Below are 27297 nucleotides of genomic sequence, written 5' to 3'. Positions count from 1 at the left end.
GCAGGAAACTAAATATAACTATTAGTTATACTTCAGAATCTGGAAACTGATTTGCAATTTGTTGTTTGATGTTCCTAGTCATTTCAATTCTTCCAGCTAAATCCAAATAGAATCCAAAGGCTATCAATAAAGCCTTGCATTTTCCTCTGCAAAATTATCTGAAAATGGATGAGAAATACTCAGAATTCAAATAACTGTGCCTGAAGCTTTTCTTCCCTCATGTGTTATATTAGCTAAAAGAGTGATACTTTTGTTTGTAAGGAGAATACTAATATAAAAGTTTGAATTATTAAATGTTAATGGTTTCATTACATTTTAATGTTTATATATGTATATACATTTAAATTACCAATTTTTATAACTAGCTTATAGAATATTGTTGTTTTTTCTGTAATCTTTTGTTTTGAGAAGGGTTCTCATTATGTTGCCCCCCCCAAGCAATTCTCCTAACTCAGTCTCTTCAGTCATGAGGATTACAGGTGTGCACCATGACATCAAACTACAATAGATTTATTTTATTTAAGATTCTTTTAAATATATATTTGTGTGTGTGTGTGTGTGTGTGTGTGTGTGTGTGTGTCTGTGTCTGTGTGTGAGTGTGTGCCGTGTATGCTGTGTGTGCACAGTTGCCTGCAGGGTCAGAAGAGGGCACTGGAGTCCTGGCACTGGAGTTGGCAGATGTGGGTGCTGGGAATAGAACTCAGTTCTCTGAAAGAACATTAAGTCCTCTTAACTGCCGAGCCTTCTCTCCAGCCCTTACAGAAGATCTGAAACTAACTCATTTTGTTCAGATATATAATGTCATTTTTTTTTCAAATAAGAGAAAATGGCTTCCTGCCTTCAAAACATCATGGTTTTTTGTTTTTTAAATCTAATTGTATCAAATGTTTCCAGAATTAAAAACAGATCTTTTTCTTAACAGGGACAAGAATTTTCCCAGTACTTCACCACTATACAGTATTCTTGCTTTTAGTTTTCGATATGATTCCATATCTATTCTGCCAATAAGTTGTTGTTGTTGTTGTTCTTTAATGAGGTCTCCATGGTGCTGACATAGGCTGTATCATGTGCTCAAGAGTTCTCCTGAGGTGTAAGTAAACAATTGAGCCACAACACTATCATGACCACATCTGGCACCTGCCTTCTCTGAAGGATAAAGGGTGGGGACCACACTTTGCCCACACAGGGGCAGGTAGTGCTCTTCTTCAGCAAACAGCTCACAGAGCAGAAGAGTTCAGGGGCAAAATGCAACTGCCTGGACATAATAATCACCTTATCCTGTCTGGCATCTCCGAGACAACATTTTAAGTGTTGTCCAGAGCCCTCCGAGGACAACACAGAAAAGTCTTGTAAACAGTACCTAATGCCATAGTTTACTACTCAGTGCGCTTGTTTCTCCACGAATACAGTTTACTTATGTGACAGCCATTTTTACCAGCAATATAAGTCACGTGCTACCTTTTCTGGCTGATAGGGGAAAGGAGCTAGAACGTTAACATAGGTCAAATTCTCATGCAGAAGGAGAAAGAAGTTTGCTCACTGGGTCCTACATGAAACTGGCATTAACTTGCTTGGAACGGATTCTTTAGATACGTCCTAGATCATACTTGCTAATAACCACCGTTCAGGGCTTTAGCTTTGGTATTTATATCTGAGATGAGATGCACATGGGAGAGTTTTTTTCTACCATGTTTGGATGTCGATGTCTTTAAACTACTTTGTTACTGTTATGTGTACTCATGCATGCCGTTGCACACGTATGGAGGCCAAATGACAACTCTGTGGAGCAGACTCTCTTCCACCAGATCAATGTACAGATGTTTCAAATGCAGATATAAAAAAAAAATGAGGTTGTTAGTATATTTCTCAGTTCCTTACTGCTTTTAGTAAGGTATCAGAAGAAAGTTTAGCTAAGAACTGCTTGGTTTATATGCAGAAATAGAAGGAAATGGGACTATCTCAATGTTCAGGGCTTGTGATATTGAAGTTACTTTTCTGCCCCAAATGTTCATAGAGATAAAAGAAGGTCAAAATAAGGGTATTGTCCTCCCAAACAGCTTTTGCATTTTTGCTGGCCTTAAGGTGGCCTTTGTAAAGATGACAGAGGAAGGTATGGATGTGGAGGCCCAAATTATTCAGGGTCTGAGAATCTGAGCTTGCTTTACTCAGCAGGGCGGCATAAGGGGATGGATTGACCACGGGTGTGGTTACCAGGTGTTGGAAGGGTCTGCACTTGGCTGTATGGTGTGCTTTGATCTAGCAAGGGGGAGGTCTTTTGCCACACCTCTTGGTATTGTTATAAAAAGCCCTTTTGAAGAGACAGAAGGGGCTGTTGGGTATTGACCCAAGTCCTCCCAAAGCTATCCTGTATTTCTGTCTTTCTTCTCATCATCTTGGTCTATCATGCTATCTCATATTTTCTTATCCCACTCTCCTCCTCATAGGAACCCTGGAAAAGATGGAAGCAGGCCTCCCACAGATGGCTAGAAGGAAACAGAGAACTAAGCCTTAGGGGCTAGGCCTAGAACAGATGTCAGCTGTGGTTATCTGCCCAAGCAATGGACTGGGAGCAACTAGACCACAAGCTTACGGGGTTTAAAGAAGCCTAGTTGCCACAGAAACCACAAGTCTGGCCTGGAAACGTCTGTCTCTTTGAACTCTTTAAAGCAACATAGGCTCAAAAAACCTTCAAACCCTGGCCAGTTGAAAGAAAGAGTTGTGGGTGACGGGTAGTCCCTAATGGGGGCATACACGCTAGCAGTAATCGCTGATGTGGCTAGGAGTGGTTATGGGCAAAGTGGATCTTCCAAGGGAAGCGAGGTGGCCAGACTGCCTGACCAAGGTTCTTCTTCCATTGCCAGAACAGCCACAGAGTTCTTACTGGTCCGGGGTGAAGATGGCTGTGCAGCGGCAGCCAGCTGTGTGTCCTCTTCACAGGCCTTGTCACTTCAGCAAACCCCGTGCCTGTGGCACCACCCACAGCTGGGGATGGGGAGTGGTAGTCTGTTCAGTGGTTTCTGTGACACTAGCTATCAGAAGTCATGTCAGACGTTGATGGAGAAAAGAGAAGTCATCTTGCTCTGCCCTTGAGCTGGACACCCACCCTTATCCTCCTATACCTCTCTCTCTGAGTCTCTGTTCAAAACCCACCTCTCCAGTGGCTCCCAAAGCCTTGTTAGTAAAACCATACTCCTCAGTCTTCCGTTATCCTCCTCACCTCACGCCCTCCTGTGCTCTTTCACTGGAACATAAACGCTCAGGGCAAGGCTTAATCTTGTCTCTGGCTGAAATCTTGGCACCTAAAAATGACTATGGTCTCTGGATGATTATTTGTTGAAGTGGAAGGACTAAATCATTAGGCCCTTGTAATTGCTGAATGTGGGAGGGTAGATATTTGATTCTAATTCGTTCTTTCTACCACCGCGCCACCAATGGCAGGCAGGTGTTGATTTGGATGTGAGAAAATTGGGATCACTCCTTGTAAGGTGTCGTTATGGGTTAGGAAACCGAGCCCACAGTTTTTCCTACTGGTTAAGTGCAGTGATTGCCAAAAGCAAGACATCTGACCTCACCCTTGCTGTGTGTTTTGAGGCTGAAATAGTGGAGCGGAAGATGCAACTCAATGGTGGAGTGCTTGCCTAGTGTGTATGAAACCTTGGACTTCATCTCCAACACTGGAAAAGCAAAAATGATTGAGGTAATGAAGTAGGACGAGTTCCATGACTTCTTTTTTCTTTAAATCACTGGTGTTCATTAAGTGCAACACAATGACCCGAGACACCTTGGAAATCCTTTAGTCTCCTCGAGCCAGGATTCAACAGACTGATAGAATTACCACTTACTCAAGGCAGAAGCTGAAGTTCACCAGGCCATATACCTGTCAATCCAACCCAACCTACTTGAGCCTCATGCCAGTCGGTGTGCTGGGCAGCCAGGATGTAGTGCCCTAAGTATTACCTTGGACTTCCTATTGGCTAGAGAGACGGAATGTGGCAAAGAGGTAATTACAACACAATTCACCAAGAGCTACTGTTGGAGACATGTAATATTACAGAAGTCTATACCACAGGAGACAAGCAAAAAAAAAATCAGAAATACATGTTTGGTTATCAGCTAAGCATGGACTCAAAAGTGTAACTGGAGAGTGTTCAAGTGTAGGAAGATGGAGTGTTTTCCTGGCCAAAAAAGATCTATGTTAGAGAGTGTGCAGCTATCCATCTTATATCCATCCATCATTCTCCTCCTTCCCTTCTGAATTTATTTTCTAGCTTGTAGGCTAACTCAAATACCCATTGTGTTGATGGAGCTTCTTCAGGAACCCAACACAGAGCCAATAAGCAATGAGAGCACCTAAGGAGCGGCTAGTGGGGCCTGGAAGCACGCCTGCATCACATTCACACAAGCCTGATTTCCTGCAGAAAAAAAGTATTTTGACTTTTACATTTTTTGGACTCATCTGAAATGGATGACACCAAGCTGCTTGCCTAAAACAATGTCCTAAGCCTGAACTGGCATGGATGTTTTCTGAGATTAAAATAGAAACATGTTTTGCTAACAGAAAACAACTTGGAAATCAAAGAGACAAATTTAAGTTGGAACCATTAGTTTTCCTTTTCTTGCAGAAAATTCCTGTTTTTACACACACTGATAAATCAGGATAGTGCAGCCACCCTGCCACAGGACTTTCCATTAACAATTTGAAGTAGCAGAAACCTCAAAAAGATGAGTATGCAGTGACACTTATAGCAAATACTTTCAACATTTATAAGCACCTACTACGTGCCAGCAAGGTTGTAGGCATCGAAGAAAGACAGCTATTCTTTTAGGGTTGACATTATAGCAGAAAGAACACATATAGACCATTTATACAGTAAGACAGAAGTCTATACCACAGCAGGGTGGGGGAAGGGCAAAGTATAGTGGGAAGTGACGCCAGAGGGTAAAGGTAAGAGTTTTAAATAGTATTCCTATTTGACTCCTCTGGTGATTTTTGAACAGACTAAGGGAAGCGAGACAGTGAGCTGTACAGACAACCTCCTTAATACGAGGACATGCTCTGAGGGTGCCAGAAGGCCAGAGACCATGGACTGAGAAGAGAGGGACGGGCCCGCCATTGGGTATGGTTTGAGGAGAGGAATGACCTAAGTTTAAACGTATATTTTAGGACAATCGTGTATTTTCACAGGAGCAGTCCTTTGGTATAATGCTTTCAACTCCGCAACAATAGAGCAGTAACTACTTCAAAGGGTTCCACAGAGGTCCCCTCAAGACTAGCCACCACAAGTCGCCTAAGTGGTAACAGCCCTTCCTCTAGGGGGTGGGAGGGAACCTGCCCTACCCACCGGGTGCACAGAGCGGAGTTGGGGGAGACAGGAACAGTCAGCACGTCTCTTTTTCAAACCCCGACCTGAGAGCCAGACACTTTTTTTTTTCAGGAAAAAGGCACAGGGCTGTGCCAGCTCTGCACGAGAAGCAATCTGAGTCTACCTTCGTGAATCAGTCCAAGAACCTCTCCCGCGTCGGTGCAGGAAGCTTGGGTTCTCCCCTGCAGACTGGGGAGTCCCCACCTGTCTGGGGGACCCTGGCAGAGCGCGTTACCCCCCCCACACTTCACCCCCCCTCCAACCCCCACTCCAGCCTCCCGCGGTTTTCCTCGGGCTCACCCTTTCAGGCAGGTCACCCAAGCTCTCCCTCTTCCAGGCTGTGCTCGCAACTTTTCTCGCAGCCCCGGGGCAAGGGCCACTCGTGGCAGACGCTGCTTGCACGCGGCGTCCCCGCCCCTGAGCGGCCCCGTCCGCGGGGGCCCAAGGGAGGGGCGAGCCCCGGCGCGCGCCCAGGGCACGAGGGCGGCGGGACAGGGAGGGCGGCTGGGCTGCGCCGCGCGTCCCCCTCCCGCCTCGCCCCTCCCCGCGGGCGGCGCGGCTCCCGCCGCAGCACCTCCCCTCGCCGGGAGGGAGCCGGAGGGGCTCTGCCAGCCCGCCGCAGACCTGCCCGGCTGCGCGCCGCGCCCTGTGCGTCCCAGCAGCTGCGGGTGCCGCGCCGAAGGCGACCGGGAAGATCCCGGGACGCACAGCTCCCCGCAGCCCCGAGCGCCCCGCGCCCTGGCCCGCCGGCATGGCTGTGCTCCTGGCGGCCGTGCTCGCGTCCTCGCTCTACCTGCAGGCGGCCGCCAACTTCGATGGGAGGTGAGACCGGTCCCCGGCGCCCTCTCCTGCCCGCAGGGACCTCCGATCGCGCAACCCCCCCCCGCTCCGGGCTAGGGAGCCAGAGGCTCGTGCTCCGTGTGCGGTGAGCGCGAGCCGGCGCAGGGACACAGGTGACGAGTTGGGGTGTCCCTGCAGCCCGTGGCCAGTGCTCGGGGTAGTGGACTGGGTCCGGAGGGAAAACTTACAGGTGACCAAGCAAAGGGTGGCGGCGAGGACGGGACTCGGGAATGGGGGGCACCCGCGAGCTCCCCTCTTGGTTTCTGCAGGGGACAGGAGCTCAACAAGAGGACTGAGAGGGGACGCTCCGTGTGTGTGTGTGTGTGTGTGTGTGTGTGTGTGTGTGTGTGTGTGTGTGTGTCCGTCCACGCGGCACCGCTCAGACCTGGCGGGCCTGACTGATGCGTGCTCTGACAGGTCCCAGCAACCTCGAGCTGGGTCTCCTCTGTCACTCAGCGTGTCCTCCCGAGGCTGCCCGCGCGCGCTCTCCTCTGAGATCCCCGGCTTTGCGTGAGGGTCGCTCTCCCAAGTCCCCGCTGAAGGCCTCATCTGGACAGATTTCCCACTGGCTCACACCACCACCCACCCCTGCCCCCCACCCCTCAGTGCCTGTCCCTCAGCTGCCTTGAAGATGCCGCACCTGTTTTACCTGCAATCTTGGAACGAATCAATTCCAGGATTGATTGGCTTTCCTGTCCCTGGGGGGGACCGGAGGGGAAGCCACGGAGCCCGGAAGAGAGAAGGCGGCTGCTTTCCTTGTTCACCACCTGGTCGGAGGAAATAGAAAGTTAGGGGTTGTTTTGTACTTTGGGCCTGAGGGTAAAGAGAAGATGAATTGAAAAGATAAAGAGTTTAAGGAAAAGTGGGAAGCTGTCGGGGCTAAGGCATTTTTTATTTTCAGAATCAATTCTTTGCCCACATTTGGATTCGTGGAGCATTGTTTTGGGACACACACATTTACAAGAAGCACACACACTTGTAATGTATAAAAGCTTTTAAAAGAGGCATCCAAAACAGCCTATTTAGATGTAAGGGAGGAAGACAGTCTGGTCACGGTGTGACTCTAAACAGGGTAACATCGCACATTCAGTGCTATCTGATGCACAGGATCTGTGCCTTAAACTTGCAGCCTCTTAGGGTGTACTTTACATTAGAGAGGGGAATAATATGAATTGCTGATGCAGACAGCTTGCACAAGGACACTTGATGGAAGTGGGCAGCTGTATCAAAAAGAGCTTTGCTGCGTTTGATTTGTGAATAACCCCCTCCTCTTGCCCATTCCCTTATCTGCCCTTTATACTAAGCAGAAATTCTCTCTGCTTTGACAGACCTTCTGTTATTCAACGCTTTTCAGAGTATGGTGCATCAGTGTATGTATGGTGCATCAGTGTATGTATGGTGCATCAGTGTGTGTATGGTGCATCAGTGTATGTATGGTGCATCAGTGTATGGAGCATCAAACCTGCCCACCCCACCCCCACCCCCAGCAGCTGTGAGTCTGGGGACTTTTATTTCAAGCTTTCAGAAACCACCCCGTGAATTGTGGCCTGAGAGGTCTTGGTTTCAGCTGGCACTTTTCTGCTCCCTACTCCTGTGTGCTGGGTGTGTGTGTGTTTAACTTAACAATTGGAAATTAGATCATTGAAGAACTCGGGAAGGTGTCTTATCCTCAGATTCCTACAGGTAGTAAAGAGTTTGTAGAAAAGGGCTGAGTGTGGTTTAAGTGTATCTTTGTAAATAAAACAAAGAGAAAATATTGTAAATCTCAAGTGTCTTTATTTATTTTACATTTTTTGTTTGTTTGTTTGTTTGTTTGGTAGGTGGCCCAGGCACATAGTATCTTCGATTGGCCTCTGTCGTTATGGTGGCAGGATTGACTGCTGCTGGGGCTGGGCTCGCCAGTCCTGGGGACAGTGTCAACGTGAGTATCAGGTGTGGAGGCTCCAGTGCCCTGGGGAGTATATCTTTCCATCCCGGTTCTCAACTTTACTCTGCACTTAGGAGGGTTTGCCATTGCTGAGCAAGTCTTGGCTGTGCAGATTCTGACCCAAATCCTTACCCTGCCCCTTTCCAACCAAAAGCGTCTGGGTTACGGTGCCAGCTTTACCAGTCACAGAGAGCCACCTAGGAAGCTGTCCAGTTTTTATTTTATTATTTTATGTGTGCGGGTGTTCAGCCTGCACGTGTGTCTGGGCACCATGTGGGTGTTGGGGATCGAACCCAGGTCTTCTAGAAGAGCAGCCCTTTTAACTGCTGAGCCGTCTCTGCAGCCCTGTGCTACTCATTTAAGCTTTTGTGCTCAGCTTCTTCCACTCCAGGGTTCTTATCAGGCTTATTTCTTCCTTTGCTCCAAGCTCTGAGATGAAGGTGAGATAATGAGTCTAGACAATATTTACACTAAATAAACTCGGAACTTAAGAATGCCTGTAATATCTTCACCAGAACTATTGTGTATGGTGGCACGTTTGCCATTTGCAAGTCCTTTTTTAGGAAGAGAAGTTGGACTGACATCTACATGGGCCAACCAGTAGAGTCATGGAAAACATCATTTGTAAATTCCATAATCAAAGTCCAAAACCAGACACATCCCACCTCAAATGATCAAGCAGCATTCTGAGGCATCTTTTGGGCACAACATCTGGTAAGATGATAGGAACTGAGCTGAGCTCCACATTGGGACATCTTGTCAGGCAGGGGGTATCATAGAGAAGGATGGGTGAGGGTAGAGGGAGTTGAGGAGCCTGGCCTAGATATGGACTGGCAGCATGAGGAGTCAGGATGATAAAGACTTCCATCAGCTATTATCAAGAATGCTCAGATGTTTAACTTTGTTGAGGAACGAGAGTGATTGTCACAGGTTGATCAATGGACATTCAGGCTGTTGTCTCTGGGAACAGGCAGGTGAAGAGGACTAATGTTTTGCTTCCCGTGACTTATAAGCACTGGCCCCTTGCTCATTTGGGGCATTGCCTCCTGCTAAAGAGAGATGGAGTTTCTAGTTTCTAGTACATGAAAGGACCAGCCAATATAGCCCTGCTTTCCCTGGTTAGTCAACTCAGTGTTGTCTCAGAGAGAAGATGGTCCAAAACAGGACTGGTCCCTGGTAGGATGTAGCCTTCTGCCAAATGCATGACAGTGTTAGAAATACTGTCAGGCAGAGGCTTTTAGGCATGCTGGCTGACGAGCCACCAGGCTGAATTACCAAAGAGAAAGGAGAACATGGACTGTCTTGGCCCGGTAGTGAATCAAATCCATCCCAGATGAGAACAGGGTCAGCCTCTTTGTAGGAAGGCGTTCACTTGCCTTCTTCCCTGCAGGAACTTTCAGGAAACGGGCCAAGTGAACAGTGAAGGGCCTTGCGGTCCATGCGTCGCCCAGCCCCACCCAGGTCAAGGAGCCATGCCCTGGCGGAGCGCCCTGGGCAACAGTCGGGCACACCTTCACACCTGCCCCCGAGGCAGAGATTAGGAGAATGTAGGTTCGATGCCAGGTGTGTTGAAAGAATTCTAGGGTGAAAACTCCTGAGCTCTCTCAAGAGGTCCTGCTGTGGAATTCCCCCAGCAACACTAGGAGCTGTTCTCTTTTTCTGTACCAAGTAATTAAAATTTCTCAAGTATGCCCTAGCTTGGCAAATCTAAATCTGAACAAGCACAGAGGCCTTTTAAAGTTACAGTGTTGTTATGAGATGTAGTCATCCAAGAGATTTCCTAGACCTTTTCTTCCTCCCGTGCATTTCCTAGCAGACTGGAGACACTGTCATTTTCAAACCTTCATTTTGTCACTAAAAGAATGCAAAGTAGGGACATTCCGTAGTTCTCTTTTGCTCTTTGTTACTCCTGGGAATGGGAGGAAAGTGCAGTGTAGAAATTGGAGATTAAAATGGTCACGTTACGAAGGTGTGTAAGATTGTCTTTCCCACATCACTGTTCATCTGAGATGTGGTAAAGTTCAGGAGCCAGGAAAACCAAGGGCAACATGGACGTTGTTCTGGACAGCCTGGTTTTAAATTCCAGTTTGACCTTCTTGGCTGTGTGACCTTGGTTGAATAATTCATCTTTCCTGTGCTTCCTCCATTTTCTTCATCTCTGGAATCAATCTGAAGTATTACCTTAACTACATGTAACACTGAAATGAGCTATCATTCATAGAGCACTGAAAATTCTTCCTGGCTGGAGCAAACACTGCAGTTAGTTGTACTTGGTCATGTTAGATGTTTATGATGGAGAGCGCAGGAAGCATAAACATGTGCTATCAAATTCTGTGTTCTTCAGTCGGGAAAAATACATACTTTTTGTCGCTACAGGCCAAATTAAAAATGGTTCTGAGGTTCCCTGTTGCAGTGAAATGAAGTTCCTCTGAATTGAAAAGGGGGCCTTAGCCATTAACACCGAAGATGGAAAGACTATAAGGGTGAATTAAGGGGTAGAAGTATTCTTCCGTTTTCCTTTTGCAGAACCTTAGATGGTCCAAATGTCTCCTGTCAGCTCAGAATCTGCCTTCCTTTGTTTTGATCTAAGGTAGAAGAATGTGAGGGCAAGAGGTCAGCTCAAAGGGGTAGAACAGCACCAAACAGTGGCTGGTGGGATGAATGAGGTATCTCTAAACGCTGTTGTGAATGCCTTTGCGAAACTGAAAGTTTTGCACTCAATCCAAGAAAAATGCCTTGAATTAAATCTGGTAGTCGGTTACCTATGTGATTCCTAACCAGGTTCTAAAAAAACATAATGTGAAAAATGCTTTTGGTTCTCTGACCCTTAAATGATCTGAGTGTTCTTTTCCATATCACTTCCAAGGTGCCATGGTTCTCGTCTGATTGACTCACTTTACGACAGCACAGCAGAGCAGATGTTAGCGTAGCCTCCTGTTACACAGAGCCGTTCAGTTTGTCTCTAGGGATATGTGTTCGTGGGGGAACGTGGTACCCACACTGGGTTGTCTGCTGGATCTTACGGCCTTTCGTGCAGAGACCCTTCAGTGAGCGTCTGCTCTATTGGGCTGAACTTTTGTGACATGTTTTGACCCAACGGTCACCTGAGTCAGATATCTTCACAAAACCCTCTCCATCTCACCCCTGCTTGCTCTCCTTCCCCTGGACTTGTTTAGAGAGACTAACGTGGCAGAATCGTGGAATTGCCTGACCTCCGCTCTGGCTTGCCACCATCAGCCACAAAGCCACAATTAACTCGGGGACTTTCATCTTTTTCTCCAGGACTTCTGAAGGACAGACTAGAGGAGCAGCCCAGTGGGCATGGGGTCTGTCCTCATATTTCCTGCCTGTGCACCCAGAGGCCAACACCAGCATTCCTGCCATGCTGGAAAGGCATGGCAGTTTCCAGAAATAGGCAGGCTGTGTTTTCATAGTTCTTTTTTGGGTCAGACCCTTGGTGTCTTTCTATTCTTTGACTCTTTGTTTTGTGTTCTTGGCTCATAAATAGATCTCTTGCACATTGAAAATTCCACGTTTGATTTTCTAATTGTCTTGGGCTTTAGATTTATTGAATATTAATGGGGTTCTTTATTGTCAGATGAAATTCTCTTATGTTCACCTAGTGGTGGCTACATACTTACAGCACACAGTACCTCAGTCTCTCAAATATTGTCACAACACATTTGTTTCTTGCTTGTCATTTTCTGTTCTTTACCTTCCCCATCATCTCAGTGGTCCATTTCATTTTAATTATGTTCATGTTCTCTCTCCCCCTGCCAAGTAGAGACTTTTGTTGTTGAGATTTCTTAGGTTTTTATGTTTCATTTCACAAACAAGTAAAAGGACTAGATAAGTTGGGGCTTGGGATGAGGCCCCCGAGTTTGTACCTCCCTAGCCACCTGGCTGCCTGTAAAGTCCATTGGAGAACTTTCACTATGAGAAAGAATGCAGCGGGCCTGGTACTGAATGCTACGATTTCTCCCTTTGTCACGGAGATCAGGCTGGACACACAGTTTAAAGACAACAGCATTTTTGTTGAAAGCACTTTCTGGAGATGCAAAGGGAAATTCAAAGTATAGCTCATTCCAGGTTTCAGCTTAGAGTTCTTTGGCTATCAGGGCACTGAAGGAAATGATAGGAATTAAGATGGTTTTGTGTCCTTTATCCTTAAGAGCAGGGCAAATGCAGATAATTGTTTTGTTTCCTCTGGAGAGTCAGGAAATCTGAACACTTACACCCACGGATAGGCTGCTCTGTTAGTTCTGGCTCATTCTTCCTGTCACATCTCTTAAGTTAGTAAAGGCTGCAGCTGGACAAAGCCCACCTGAAGATTTCAGACTTACCAACTCTAAAATTAAGGTTAATAAAGAAGGGACTGTGAAATAGCAAATCATTCTGAAACCATTATCTGATTATTGGAGTTAGACAGTGTATGTTCCTTAATGGTGATGGTGGACGTGGGAAGGATTGATCAGCACAGGTTTGAATTGTTTCTGCATTGTAGCCAGAAGTTTTCCTGTGTCCCGCCCAGTCTGCAGCCGCTCAGACCCAAGCACAGAGGCTTATATTAATTAAAACTGTTCTACCATTAGCTCAGGCTTACTTCTGACTAGCTCTTACACTTAAACTCAGTCCATTTCTGTTAATCTATATGTCGCCGTGTTTTCCATGGCTTTACCTGTGTGCCACTACATGCTGCTCCCTGGACGGCAGGCTGGCGTCTCCTGACTCAGCCTTCCTCTTCCCAGAATTCTACTTGTCCCATCTATACTTCCTGCCTGGCTACTGGCCAATCAGCATTTTATTAAACCAGTGTACAAAAGCATTATCCCACAGCACTGCATTTTGAGTAAGAGGCTGTTTGATCAAGGCACAGAACTTCATTACAGTAAACAAGATACATTTTATGATTGCTTTTCTTGTGTCTTTGCTCAGAAACTGAGTCTTGTAAAAAGAAGATAATTTATTAATTTTTTTGATCCATGCACGGGTCATTGATTTGTTGTTTTTGTTCATACAATTTCATAAACTGTCTTTGGTGATTTAGGTCTTGAATACCCTCTTTGAAATAATTACAAGTAAATTAGAAATTCTTCTTTTTGGCCCTGAGGATAAACCCTGGGCCCTGCACATGCTCAGTAAATACCCTGCCACCAAACAGCCCTCAAATGAAGTCATCTTGGAAGGCCACATGTATCATTCCCCTCACAAAGGTTACTCCTCATAAACACCTTTTCATCTGCAGCCAACAAGTAAAACAACTTCTGTTGAGCATGGATTACATCTTATCTTAAGATGTACAATTGTGTATATCCCCGGAATAACTGGGAATCTGGGGTAGGGGTGCTATCTGGAGCCACCTTAGAGACTGCTGGCAGGCATCTCTAGTCACCTTAAAGGAGCCGAACCCCATTGTCCTGAGCTCATTAGCTCCTTCTCCTAATTACGGGGTGAGAAGAGAGAATCTCTCTTGTTTGTTTTTAAGGTGGGAACAAAAGCTTGGCTGTGGGTAATTTTAGAATTCCTTTTGTCACCAAACCTGAGTCCCCAGATCCTTAGGAAGGGAAGTTGGGCTTGTTGTTACTGTTGTTTTCTAACAAAGGTCATCCATCTGCCGCTTCCCTGGAAAGGCTGTTGAAGAACACCATGTTCCTTGAGTGACTTGGAGTGGTCTAGGAATGCAGATTCCAGGCCCCAAGTAGTGCTGAAGAATCTTGACCTTTTCAAACAGGTAGTTTTCGAGTGTGTGTAGTCTTCAAAGTTAAGTTTTAAAGAAATGACTTTGCTCTTTCCTTTCCTTCCACGATTAGAACTGAACTTTGCAATAATGCTGCTAAGAGCCACGGGTTTCCCAAGCTCCTTCCTAAGGTTAATTTGGGCAGCTCTTAACCTATACGGATTAGAAGTTTTCGTACTTCTCAAGCCGAAGGGCCAGGCTCCTGGAAGGGAAGCCCCGTAGACTCTTGAGAGTTAGTGCCAGGCCTATCCTCACACTCCTGAACCAGGAACACACAAGCCCTGCATACAGGGACCTGGGAGCAGAATGCTGTCTGCTACTCAGAACCTGGATCCACTGCACACAACAGGTGTGCTTCCTAGCCAGACGCCCTCCTGGGCTGTGTCCTGCACAACGTTTCTACTTGGTACTCTTGTCTGCTGGATTCCTGCTCTGTGCGGTTCCAGTCAGACCAACTGCTTTTGAGATGATGGCCTGTGGTGTTGACCAACTCCGTGTGGATCCCACAGAGAATAAGGGATGGTGTTCGACACAGAGATTGGACTGGAACTGTGGTGGGGGAGGGAAAAGGCAAGCAGGGTCTGCTGACCTAACCTTTATTACTGTCTCCTCTACAACACAGAGGTAGCTTTGCCTTTTCTTCTCTTTCTCTTTTTCCTCATTCAAAGCTTTACTATAAGTTTACAAATTCACACAAGTACAGAAATCGATGCAAAAAATATGGAGCGCTTCTCAATTTGTGTTTCATGCTGCCTACCCTCCTTGCGCAGGGACCATCATTACAATTTTAGTGCATGTGCTCCTGGAGAGAGCGCGTTCTTTTCTTTCCGTTGTTTGCTGGTTTTTAAATTTTCCCCAACATTTTCTTTTTAGAATCTTATTTTCTTTAGAAAGGAAAATGTATTCATTTCCTGAGATAACTACTCCTCAGAGAAAGAAGCGTCATCGCAGTCCTATATACCTGTCAGAGATATTTTTCATATTTTTCTGGGTACCTTCTCTGTCTCCCTTGCCACCTACCTGCTCTACACAAATATAGGATAGTAGATAAACTTCATCGCAGAACATTGTAAAGCTGTTTCCTTATCTGTATATGGGAAGTCCTCTTTTTATGGATTCATTGTGTATGCTCTGTAATTCATTAACCAGTCCTTTACTTCTGGATCTATATGCTGCTTCTAAAGTAACCTTGAAATCAATGCGGAAAAACGTTGAGTTACAGTGTCCTAATATGTAGAAAGGACAAATGTTTGTGTATGTCCGAATGGCATACACATAGCTTTGGTCCATTGGAGAGCGGCTTCTCACTTGGTGATGCTGAATCCAGAGATGGATCTGTTGCTCGGTGCTTGATTTTAGGATGCTCTCCTCCCATCTCTCTTCCAGGGAAGCCTTTGTTTAGTCTGATCCCAGTTTCCTCATTCTCCTTAGACTGGTGACCTTTGACTGATGTTGGCAGGATGGGCTGAAATTGGTCCATTTGCCAAAATCTCCCCCTGGCTTGCAGTCATCAAGCTGTCTACTTCTCATGAGTGTAGAGTCTCTTTTACTGGTTAGAAAGAGTCACACACTCTTTAAGGAATTGCTTCTGTTATCTCTCGACTTCAGCCATAATTCAGTGTACCTGTGCGCATGGTGTGTGCTGTGTTACTGGGTCCATGATCTGTGAGGGAGGAGGAGAAGCCGAGAGTGGAATGCTATCTGGGTACTCATTATAACAAACAGACCAAAAGCACTGACGAAAATGTTTTCAACACTGTGGGGATATGGATTCACATTTTCTATTGTCTATTTTGGTTAAGTTATTTACATAACTCATCTTTTGTTTAAAAAAAAAAGTAAGAAATGCATATTTAAGTGTAAAAAAGTGAAAAGGAGGGGTGGAGGGCGAGAGGGAGGGAGAGAGCCCCCCGGAGCTGCATAGTGGTAAGTATTTGTTACCTTTATGTTTTCTTGACACTAAGTTCTAGTCTCCAGTGGACAGTCATTTTTCCTTACTAACTTTTGCAGAAATGTCTAAATAGTTTTAAGATTTTCACTTTTCATGTAACATCAGCATAAATTAAGACTCTTCCATACCTTAACAAAGGTGTTTAAAGACCAGTCCTTACAGGTTTATGTAGATCTGACTCAGTCTTTTAAATGGCTTTGCAATACTTTGCTACCATACAGATGGACAAGAATAATCTCCTACCCATATGCACTAAAGCAGTTTTCAATATCGTGTTCTTACAAGATATACAAACTACAATAACTATCTGGACATGTATCATTATCACTGTTCTATATGAGTAAATATGGGAGAATTCTACAGCAACATCCTGTTCCTACATAGAGAGGGAGATTTAATTTTACTGTACATTTTCTTTATAAAAATGGAATTAAAAGAAAAATAAATCATGATTAATTTTATAAAGTGACATTTTCTGTCCAGTCACTTTCTACTTTTGGTCCCTTTGAAGATGCTTTAAAAGATATGTAGACTTGATCGCCTTATTCCTATTTGTTTATGTTCTATCTTTTTGGAAAATGGTGTTTTTTTAAAAATCTTTTTCATCTTTTTTAAAAGTAAGAAATGAATGTTTAAGTAAAAATTGAGAGACAGAGCAGGAGGCGAGCATTGCGGGTAGAGTATAGGTAGGTGGTTGGTGGGCTCCACTATAAACAGGTTCTGCAAAGAAACCAGTGAGAAATTCTTGCCCATTAGATGTCAGCATATAAACCGGCCACCATCTTACTTGGCACCCGTCATCCCTATGTAAAGTATGGTTTGGGCTACAGAGACAAACACAGATACAAATCCAGGCACCATTTACCCTTCTGACACTATTACATGGTTAGTGGTCAGTGAGCCCAGCAACAATGCTGATTTCTTGACTATGCTCGTTTCTTCAAAGTCTTATATAAGTGTACAGAGGAGTCCACATGATCCCTAGTTGATTCCCTGTTCTATCTGGACTTCACAGAGGGCTGCTCTATGTAAACCACTTAGGCCTGAGTAGACGTGAAGCCGAGCATGAAGAAAGTACTGTACATATGATGGTCTGGAACCCAAACTTAAGTCTCTGCTTTTCACTACAGTGTGAGGAGAGGCTGATTCACATGGACTCCTCGCCAAGCCCCTTCAGCAGTGGGACCTGAAATCCTGGTGCACATATACCCTATATCAATTTCTCTTCATCCCTCCCTTCCTCTGTTGCTCCGTCTCTCCCTTCTTCACCTCCTCCCTTTCTGAAAACTAACCATCACGAAAGTCCAAATAATAACGAAAGAATGGTGTGTGTTCTGAGAGGGGACCAATCCAGCAAAGACCCTGTCTCCTTAGGAGAAGCAGGGATACCTATTCCCTAGACACCTCCATGAGGCAGCAACCCAACATGCTTTGATTGTCACCTTGGACAGCCCAGGAGGAGAGCTGAGCAATTAGCATTTTCTACTTAATGAAAACAAATGAAAGATCTGTCTTCAAAAAGTAGTAGATAGCCAAGACAGTTTAGCTTGTGGAAAAAATCAATTGCATTGGTCTAAAGTGGTTGTTAGTACTTCCCTAGGAACATGTTAGGACAAGAAGTAAAATAATTACTAAATTGCTAAAAAATTGCATGTTATAAGGTATAGCGTTTGGTTAAGTAATACCAAATACAATTTTCTACTTTAATGTACTAGAGCATCATTATAGATTTTTTTTATTTCCATACTTATTGCTACTAATACATAATTAAAGAGACAATTATGGTCTTAACAAAGTTCCCATTAAAGCCCACATAGGGGAATATATTACAGCCCAGATGAGTTGTTGTGGTGTGTGTAAATACTAATAGACATCATCTGTTTGTTCATTCGATATCATTTCATAGTTTTTATAAAGGATTTCAGTTTTAATTTGTCCTGATAACACTACTAAATCAATGTAATTCTGGTAGAGGAAGATAGATACAAATATGATCAGAATTACTTTTACCTTTGGAATATGGTAGCTGATTTTGGAGAACAAACAGATGTTTCTGTCTTACCAGAAGCCCTTACTTTCCAACATGGCTTGTCAGACTGAAAGTCAGGGCTAGTATTGGTAGGTACCACACTTTGGGAAATGAAGATTTGTGACTAAGGATTTGCTAGAGATGATTTTTGTTGCTAAAATGTAAAGCTACATACTTACTTCGGTCAGTATCTCTCTAACCATTCTATGGAATAATGGCATAAATTCTCCAGACTGGCTGGTTCCTGTTAAAACGTGACCAGACCCTGTGGTTGGTTAGGTTTGCCTTTCACAGAGCTCATGGACTCTGAAACATTGGTAGCTTCTCATCACAGTTTAAAATAGTGCTAGCACACGAAAGGAAGGAAAAAACACCCAGCAACTCTTAGACTAATATATGCTTTGAGAAATACTTTGTTATTTTTGCTAGTCATGGTGGTGCATGTCTTTGATCCCAGTGTTCCAGAGGCAGAAGCAGGCAGATTTCCATGAGTTCAAGGCCGCCCTGGTCTACAGAGTGAGATCCAGGATAGTCAGAACTACATAGTGGGACCCTGTAGAAACAAAACAAACCACAAAACCAACAACCTCTAGAGATAAATATCAAATTCAATTCCAATGAATTCTTTAAGTGGTAGAAGGTATGCATTGCGAAGTTGACAGTAACCACTCTGTGCAAGATTTTCTTTTTACTTTTTATTTAATTGAAAAACTTTTTTTTCATACAATGTATTTCGATCATAGTTTTTCCTCCCCCAATTCCTTTCAGATCCTTCCTACCTCTCTGTCCACCCAACTTTATATTCTTTTATAGATTTTTTCTTTTTTTTTAAATAAGATATATATAAATGCATGTTTTGCCGGTGTGTATGTCTGGGAAGGCTTCAGATCCCCTGGAACTGGAGTTACAGACAGTTGTGAGCTGTCATGTGAGTGCTGAGATTAAACCTGGGTCCTCTGGAAGAGCTGCCACTGCTCTTAATTGCTGAGCCGCCTCTCCAGCCTCCTTTTTTCTTTTTAATTATGTGTGTGGGGTGGGTCGGGGCAGAGGGGTAGGTCCGTACACATGAGGGTAGGCTCCTGCAATGGCTCGAAGGCATTAGGTTCCCTGGAGCTACACTTGCAGGTGGTTGTGAGCAACTCAGTGTGAATGTTGGGAACCAACCAGGTTGTCTACAAGAGCAGTATGTGCTCTTAATCACCAGGCCATTCCTCCAGCCCCTAGACTTTCTAAATATAAGCTTCTCACAACCCCAAAGTCTTTAGATCTCCTATTTTGGTATATACTTACGTTAGTTAATTTTTTTTACTGAATAATTACATTTTCTATGTTCTGTGGTATTTTGAGAGTTTTCTTTCAGATTATTTTAAAATTTGCTAATAAACTACTCACTATATCTTGGTATCTATCTACACATGGCTAGGAATTAAAAATTCTGGCATATAATTTCATTTTTTATTTAAAATTGGGTTGAAGCCAGGCATGGTGGTGCATGGCTTTAATCCCAGAACTCAGGAGGCAGAGGCAGGTAAATCTCTGTGAGTTCAAGGCCAGCCTTGTCTACTGTTCTACAGAGCAAGTTTCAAGACAGACTCTAAAGCTACACAGATAAACCCTGTCTCAAAAAACCAAAAACCAAATCAAAATAAAACCAAAAAACACAGAATAGAAAGAAGGCTTCCAGAAAGTTTCTGGACTCTATTCTCTGTTGGTGGATAAGGAACCTACAGCACAGTTTTTGAAAAGCTGCCAAAAGTAAATCCCCTGCATGCTCTTTGTGCCTTCGTGTAGTGTGAGAAGCCCTAGGGTGGCGTTCATTAGGAGTGTGTAACACAGGAAAACCTGTTCCACTTTCTCCTTATAGTCTGTTTCTACACAGCTTTTGTAAAATGGTCATGGGAGTTAAATACATTCAACATTGCCAGTAAAGCCACTGGTCTAAAGTTCAGGACTCTAGAATAGTTACTTACAACCTGTCCCAAAAGACCGCTTCAGTTCACCTGAGACTTCTCACTGATAATGCACTGTGTTTTGCTGCATGACCTTAAAATTAGTAAGTACATTGATAAGTTTATGACATTGTGACAAACCAAATAAAGTAAACTCTTCAGTGGTTAGCTTTTCTTGCCTGCTGAGCACAGCTTTGTGGGATTTGGGGACAACCCTGAGCTTCAGGCAGTGCTGAAGAAAACGAGGGGGAGATGTGCTTCTGTGATAAAGTGTGTGCCTAGCATGTGCGTGAGCCCCGGGCTTGCTCTCCAACAATGGGAACCAATCTTTATAGCCATGCTTGGTGGCAAGCACTTGTAATACCAGCGTTCAGGAGGCAGAGGCAGAAGGATGACAAGTTTGAGGGCAGCCTGGACTACGTGGGAACTAGAAGGGGAGGGAGGAAAAGAGGTGAGAGAAGTCAGTCCAGAGACAAGAATCCAATACCGCGAATCCAGTACCGCGAATCCAGTACCGCGAGTTAGCAACCACAAATACCCGTGGGGCCTGCCTTCTTGCTTGCAGTTTAATTTTACTATAAAGCGTTGTGAGATGCCCAAGAGTTAGGCCATTTAAAACCTCTGCAAAGAAGACAATACAGCACTACAGACGAAGATGGCTAGGACAATGACCACACGAGGTAGACTGAGGTACAGAGCCCCTTAAACATGTGGCCCAGCAGGGCAGGTGCCAACTCCTCACTGTGACAAAAGCAAGCGAAGAGTATGAGAGGGAAAGGAACACAGTTCCATCTGCCGTATCCTATCCATCAGCCAAAAGAACCAGCAAGTCTAGAGTTCACCATACCACAGCCTTCAATTTTATAGTTTTCATTGTCAAAACCTTGGCATTCATATGGGAAAATCTCTTCACAGTCAATTACCTACCTTGGCACAGTTACACACAAACATCCAAGATGACAGACAGCAGAACCCAGGCATGTTAAGAACCTAGAAGGGCCCAGCTTTCAGGAGGTGGTTTCATGACTAGTAAAGGTAGAGAACTCATTAGCTCAGAGATCAGGGCATTTAGCAAACCTATACATTATTTCTTAGAAGCCTCTGCCTCCTGAGTGCTAGGATTAAAGGCGTGTACCACCACCACCACCCGGCCGTACTCCAGGTTTCATATTCCTTTAACTTGAAAAGAAGTTTTGAATAGCTTTAAAATGTAAATGTTAGAATATGGGACATTGGTTGAGAGTTAAGGTAGAAGCCCTAAGAAATATGCATACTTACACCAATAAACTTACTAAATCTAATATGTCCAGGCTAACTCATGCTAATTTTTAAAAAGTGACCCAACTTTAAGATATTATAGGAAATGGACTATACAGAACTGCTGGGCTGTGTGGTACTAATAGAGCTAGATTGAAAATAATGATGTTTTCTATCCTCTAATAACTCCTTTTTCCTTTGTTTAACATAACTTAAAATATATTTCCTGATAAATTATTCAAAATTGGTTATGGAATATATTAAAGAAATAGTATTCTCTTACATTTTATTTCTTATGCATAATTATGGCTATAAACACATCGTATAAATATGCCATCTAGAATGTTCTTTGTGCTTTGATTTATTTTCAGTGTTTTCTTAGATGATATTTGCTGCATTTCATTATTCTATTTAAATAAATAGGTCACTATTAGGATATGGTGATTTATTCTAAAACTAAAGGCAATAAAAACAAAGTGCAAATTATAAACATAACAAATATGAGTAAAACATCTAGCAAACAAAGGCTGGGGAGGTACAACAGTGGGTCATGAAGACCAGAGTTTGAATCCCTAGCACCCGTATAAAAAGCCATGCGTGACTGCACTTTCCTCTAACTCCAGCATTAGGAGGCAGAAGCGAGTAGATCCCAGGAAGGAGCTTTCTGGCAGCCAGCTTAGCCAAAAGGACCAGCCTCCAGTTCCATAAGAGACCCTGTCTCCAGGCAGTAAGGCAGAGAGCAATAGAGGAAGACACCCAGTGAGTGTCCTCTTCCGGCCTCTGATGTGCTCACACTTGCATACACAGCCCCACACTCACATGCATGCAATACACACATACACACACACACACACATACACACACACACACACACACACACACACACGCATACGCATACTTGCCTACACACAAATCACATCATATATAAACAATAAAACAAAAAAATCTGGCAAGCAAATGTAGTATTTGTCTTTAATAATACTGTGGACTCATTCTGGATGAATAGTTAAAATTACTGTTTTGATTGAGTTAAGTCAGAACTACAAGTTTTTCTAATGTTACTCCAAAAAAAGACTCTATTCAGTTAGACAAGTACACAAAATTATCATAGTTAAAGTGGATGTTTTATATTTTAAAGAGGGAAGACATTCATGCCAAAGAGAAGTAATAAAACCATCTCTTCTCTCACCCCTAGGACTCTAGGCTTGTCCAGCACTGACCATTGTTTATAGTGTTTTGAGTTTCTTCCCTTCACTTTCATTTAACGGGGATATTTATGTATCACCAAGAGAAATAGCTGAGGTTTTACAGTTAATTCTTGTTGCTATTGACAACCAAAGCCTCCGTGCAAGAAGACAGTGCTGTGAAAGGGAAGAAAACGAACTTTAATATGTTCTTCCCAAAGCTGGAGAGAAGAGGGGGCATGCAGTATATGAGAAAAAGGTAAGTGAACAGCTACCAGCGTAAGCACTACGAGCCCTGGGTATTGATTGGCCAAAGTTGTTCTTTTTTTTTTTTTTTTCAGGTGCTTTATCCAACATTCATTTAAATCAAAGGATATTGACTCTAGGAACCAACAGTTAATGTTTTGAAAATGAAATATTGCAAGATAAAGTATCAAAAAAGCTCTGGAATATTTCATTAGAATTTGGACTAGAGGTAGCCATCAAGATGGCTGTCAGGGTGGCTCAGTGGGTAAAGATGCTTGCTGCCAGCCCCGAGAACCTGAGTGGCATCCCCAGGACCAACACGGTCGAAGGAGAGAAGCAATTCCAATGAGCTGTCCTCTGGTCTCCGTATAAACACTATGGTACACATGCACCTATACACACCCACACTTGCATACACACACACACACACACACACACACACACACACACGAAAAAATGTCTAGAAATGTTTTAAAAAGAATTTGGACTATAGAGGAATAACATAACTTCAATTATTTCTTAATATTTTTGTTACCAACTGTTTTCTAATGACAAAATGATGACGAAAATACTACTATTTTAAACATGTCCTAGATTTTTGTTTGTTTGTTTCAGAAAAGCAGTGAAAGTTGAATGTGTGTAAGTCTCCGGGAATGTAACACGTTGGTCATACCCGAGCCCTGCCTCCTCCTTACAGAGAAAAGATCTGGAATGTCTTTTTTTGGCCATTTGTTTTGCAGCTTTCTACGTCTTAAGGCAGAGACTGGCAAGGATAAGGTGCCAGCTCAAAGGTTAGATGAACATATTTCTGACATAATTTCGTCTAATCTGTGTCTTGAAAGCCATAACATCTAAACGATACTTTATAATGCTATAATCAGGGCTTAGCATTATTTGTTTTGAGTGGCTTGTTTGGGGGAAACTAGTCCACAGAGATATTTGGGTTTTGTTTTGTTTTGTTTTGTTTCTGCTTTTAGTTATTCTAAGCTAACTTTAGCTGAGTCCTTAGATTAAACTCTTCCCTCTCAATTTTTATTTCTACCTCTTGTTTTACAAATGTAATAAACTGACCTCCATTCTAACCTAAAAGACAGTTTAAATTCTTAATGTTTGAAGAAACAAATGTAGAAAAACAAAGTCCCCCCCAAATGAAATTATTAACGCCAGCCCATCACTAACCTGTGGGAGTTGTGTTTCTTGTTCGTTAGTTCTCCGTGGAATAATTCAGGTAAGAAATACTTTTGATGTATCAAATAACAAGCTGTGTATTGACCATACCTTCAACCTGATGCTTTGATGCAAAAGTATTCCTTGGTTAAAACATTTGGGAAGTGAGGAAGGTCATTTGGCAAGACTTTCACCATTTTAGTGAGCAATTTGGGGGAGATAATACCACATTACAACATTCAGTCGGCTCTAAGGAGGTAATACAAAGTGCTTGCTGAAAGACGCATCCCATGTCACTGGAGACAGTTTACAGGTAGGATTTCAAGAACATTTGATGAGAAAGTCAAACTTTTGGGGGGCAGGTTTCTGATCCTAAGTAGAAAGCTGCCTACAGAAGAATTTCCCTGTCTCTGTCTCTGTCTGTCTCTGTCTCTCTCTCTCTCTCTCTCTCTCTCTCTCTCTCTCTCTCTCTCTCTCCCATTAGGTATCTCTGTACCCCCAGGTCAGCTTCAAACAAACTCACTATGTAGTTCCCGCTGAAATTCTGAATCTTCCTGCCTTGACCTCCCAAGTTCTGAGATTACAGGTGTAGACTACCAGATCCAACATTCTAGAATAATTCCTCTTAAAAATTTTTAAGTTAAGATGTGATTACATTATTCTCTCCAACCTCTCTCATCCCCCCTATCAAATTGATGGCCTTTTTCTTTAATCATTGTTATATATGTATATGCAAATAAGTACATAAATGCAACCTACTGAGTCCATTTAGTGTTGCTTGTACGTATATGTTTTTCAGGCTGACCACTTAGGGATTGGTTATATTGGATAACTAGTTAGGGGACTCCTTCCTGGGGAAGACTAATGTTCCCTGTCTCAGTACTCCTTAATTGCCTGCAGCTTTTCATCTAGGGGTGGTGCCTGTGATATTTCCTCCATCCATATTGTTGTGTCAACTGATGTTTAAACAACTCTTGATGAATGTGTTGGTCCACATGAAGATCACAAACAGAGCTCGGAGCTGTGTTTCCCTGCATTGTAGGATGAAGAGCATAACATGTTGAAATTGCCTTTCTTTTCCCATGTCCATCTTTTGCAACTAAGAATGAATTGGAAGTAGGGAATTTCTCTAGTTGTTTGTGGCTAAAATAAAACCTTTTGTGGGAGTGCTGTTTTGCTGGCACCACTTCTTTCCATGTTGCGAATAATGACTTTCCATAAGGCCCTTGGTGGAACAGTTTTGGTTACCCCACAGTGCTTGCACTTAGGAAAACAGAAGAAAATAGCGGTGAACTATGAACCTTAGCATTTGCAGTTACTGTGACTTACTAGGAGATCAAGCTGGGAGCCAGGAATGCACAGAGATGAGCACAGCATGAACCTTGGCTGTCAAGGAACTCAAGTAGATAAAGTGGTTGGTCTTTATTCCTTCTATAATTCTAATATAAAAAAAGTTAGGGATAAAGTGTAGAGGGTGGACAGACAAGATGGCTCAGTGGGAAAATGCTACATGGCCAGGTGACCTGAGTTTAACTCCCAGAACCTTCATAAAGGTAGACAGGAAAGAACTGACTCCACACACATACCATGGCACCTATGTGTGTCTCCCCTCCCCTAATAATAATAAACAGAAATTTTAAGAAGAGTTGAGGAAGTTCAGGGGAAGGATCTTTTCCTGCTTAATAGGAGCAATGGTAAATTCATAGGCTCCCTGGTGTTCAGTTAATTCATCTGTTCAACAGATGTGTATTGAGTAGAACTACACACTTGGTCTTGAGTTCACTAGTATAGACGTCTTCCCAGTATAATGAAGGTCCAGGCCTTCATCCTACTCAGCATCAGTGGTTAAGGTCCACATAGCACCAGAAAAGAGAGATGCATTGTAATGTAATGTATTTCGATATTGGATACTGTAAGTGTACCTCTCAGTGGACGGTACCTTTAACCAGGAATGATGGGCTGTGATGATGATACCACTATATTGTGATGGATAAGGTGAGTGAAGGGCACTTTTGGAAGACAGAAAACTGCACGAAGATCTCAGAAGACAAAGTGAGCACATTCCAGGAAATGTATGAATCCTAGTTCGGCAGTGGGATCCATTTTTGAAGGATGTCTGATAAGAGAAGGAAGTAGGAATGTCTCTGGGATCCTTTGATATCACATTAAATAGATTAGCCTTGACCACAAGGTGATAAAGGAGCATGGTAAAGATTTTAAACGAGGAAATTGAATACTATTTTAGAGCATATCCACTGGTGCTGATGAGCCAAACCTAACATATGGGTGGATTTCCTTCTGGTCAGGGTCTTTTAGCTTGTTTTTGAAATTGTCAGTGGTTCACAGGAAACATGGATGTCACAGACAGACAGTGTTGAAAATCAGTCACTTGGCCATTTTTCTGGGAATCTGTGGGCTAGAGTTTGTTAAGCAGCAACCCGGATGGACGCCAGAAGCATGTGCTCCATTTTCCCCAAGCTACTTCCTTCAGGGCAAATGCCTGGCACATGCGGGCATTTGAGGTTTGGGGCTAATTTTGGAACTTCCTCTTTGGCAATTGAAGAAATAACTATTTGAGGTTCAGAGCTGGAGTTTTTGCAGACCACGTGGTAGAGTTAGACTTGGTTTTAAGGAGTGGTGGGAAGAAAAAGGATAGGAAGGTACTGAACAATACTAAACCAGAATGGATGAGGAGTCATAGCAAGAAAGCAGAGGTGGGACAGTGTTTCATGAGGATCTTTTCTGAGGACAACTTCATTTTGGTGAGAGGCAGATAAGAGTCCTACCTCATAGGAATTTTAAGTAAGGATTCAATGAGAACATATTTACAGAGCACTTAGCTCGGGGACTGGCGAACACTCTCCACAAAGTGGTTGCTGTGGAGGAGAGGGAAGAAGATGGAATTAAGGAGAACTCGAAAGTTTCCGATGTGTTATTTGGTGAACTAGAGAGCACCAGGGAGGAGGTGCAAATGTTGACACCAGTTTGGGATGTGTTAAGTGTGGAACACTTGAGAGACTTTGAAGTTATGTATGCCAGGGTGGGGTCTGGCAGGCACAGGCTGATTCTGGGTCTCCCACCACTGACTCCTCATATCTTCCTTCATGCTCTTGGACCCTTCCAGCCAACTTGGCAATTGCCACAAATACCTAATAGAGAGAGGATCAGCTTTAAGTAGAAGAATGCGCCATAGGCACCATCATGTCACATTTGGTGAAATGTTTTCTACAAGTTTTCAGTTTGTGTAAAAATGTCTTTCAGTTCACCCTGCGGATCACAGCTGAATGGATCTAATGATTCAGCATTTCTGTATCTCAGATCATCTTTCTCTCCAGTTAGCCTTTTCTATTTTATTCACTCCATTTCTAATTATAGACAAATGTTTGGCCGCGAGTGAATGGTTCCTGGGAAGGATGAGCAGGGTTGCTTTTTGAGTTTGTACACCCTCCTAACTGAGTCAAGCCCCAGTTCAAACACCACTGTCTTTTGTATGCCACCCTTATGGTCACAACTGACCTCTGTCCTCGCTATGTTTTGTTATTGCACTTACACGGAGCCTGGTTCATGCTACCCCACGCTATAGTGGTGGTTTGTGAACCAACATTGTTTGTTCTGCTGGGGTGTTTGCCCGTGTCTTAGACACCTTT

General features: G+C 43.6%; 1 protein-coding gene across 4 annotated transcripts in view; it reads left to right on the top strand.

Annotated features, from left to right (window-relative positions):
* The first annotated feature begins 6094 nt into the window (after window positions 1–6094).
* Npnt (nephronectin) overlaps window positions 6095–27297 on the top strand; it is a 71390-nt gene continuing 50187 nt past the window's right edge. For 2 of the 4 annotated variants that reach the window (XM_059266272.1, XM_059266270.1), the window contains exons 1-3: window positions 6095–6185; window positions 8024–8124; window positions 23224–23274. In XM_059266272.1, coding sequence (XP_059122255.1) covers window positions 6115–6185; window positions 8024–8124; window positions 23224–23274 — 223 coding nt within the window. In that variant the 5' untranslated portion in view covers window positions 6095–6114. The remainder of the gene's footprint in view (window positions 6186–8023; window positions 8125–23223; window positions 23275–27297) is intronic. The other 2 variants (XM_059266274.1, XM_059266271.1) reach the window with 1 other exon arrangement.

Source organism: Peromyscus eremicus, chromosome 6 (genome assembly GCF_949786415.1).
Source record: "Peromyscus eremicus chromosome 6, PerEre_H2_v1, whole genome shotgun sequence".
Taxonomy (NCBI): domain Eukaryota; kingdom Metazoa; phylum Chordata; class Mammalia; order Rodentia; family Cricetidae; genus Peromyscus; species Peromyscus eremicus.
The sequence above is the reverse complement of the archived record's forward strand: the minus strand, read 5'-3'. Positions and strand labels throughout refer to the sequence as shown.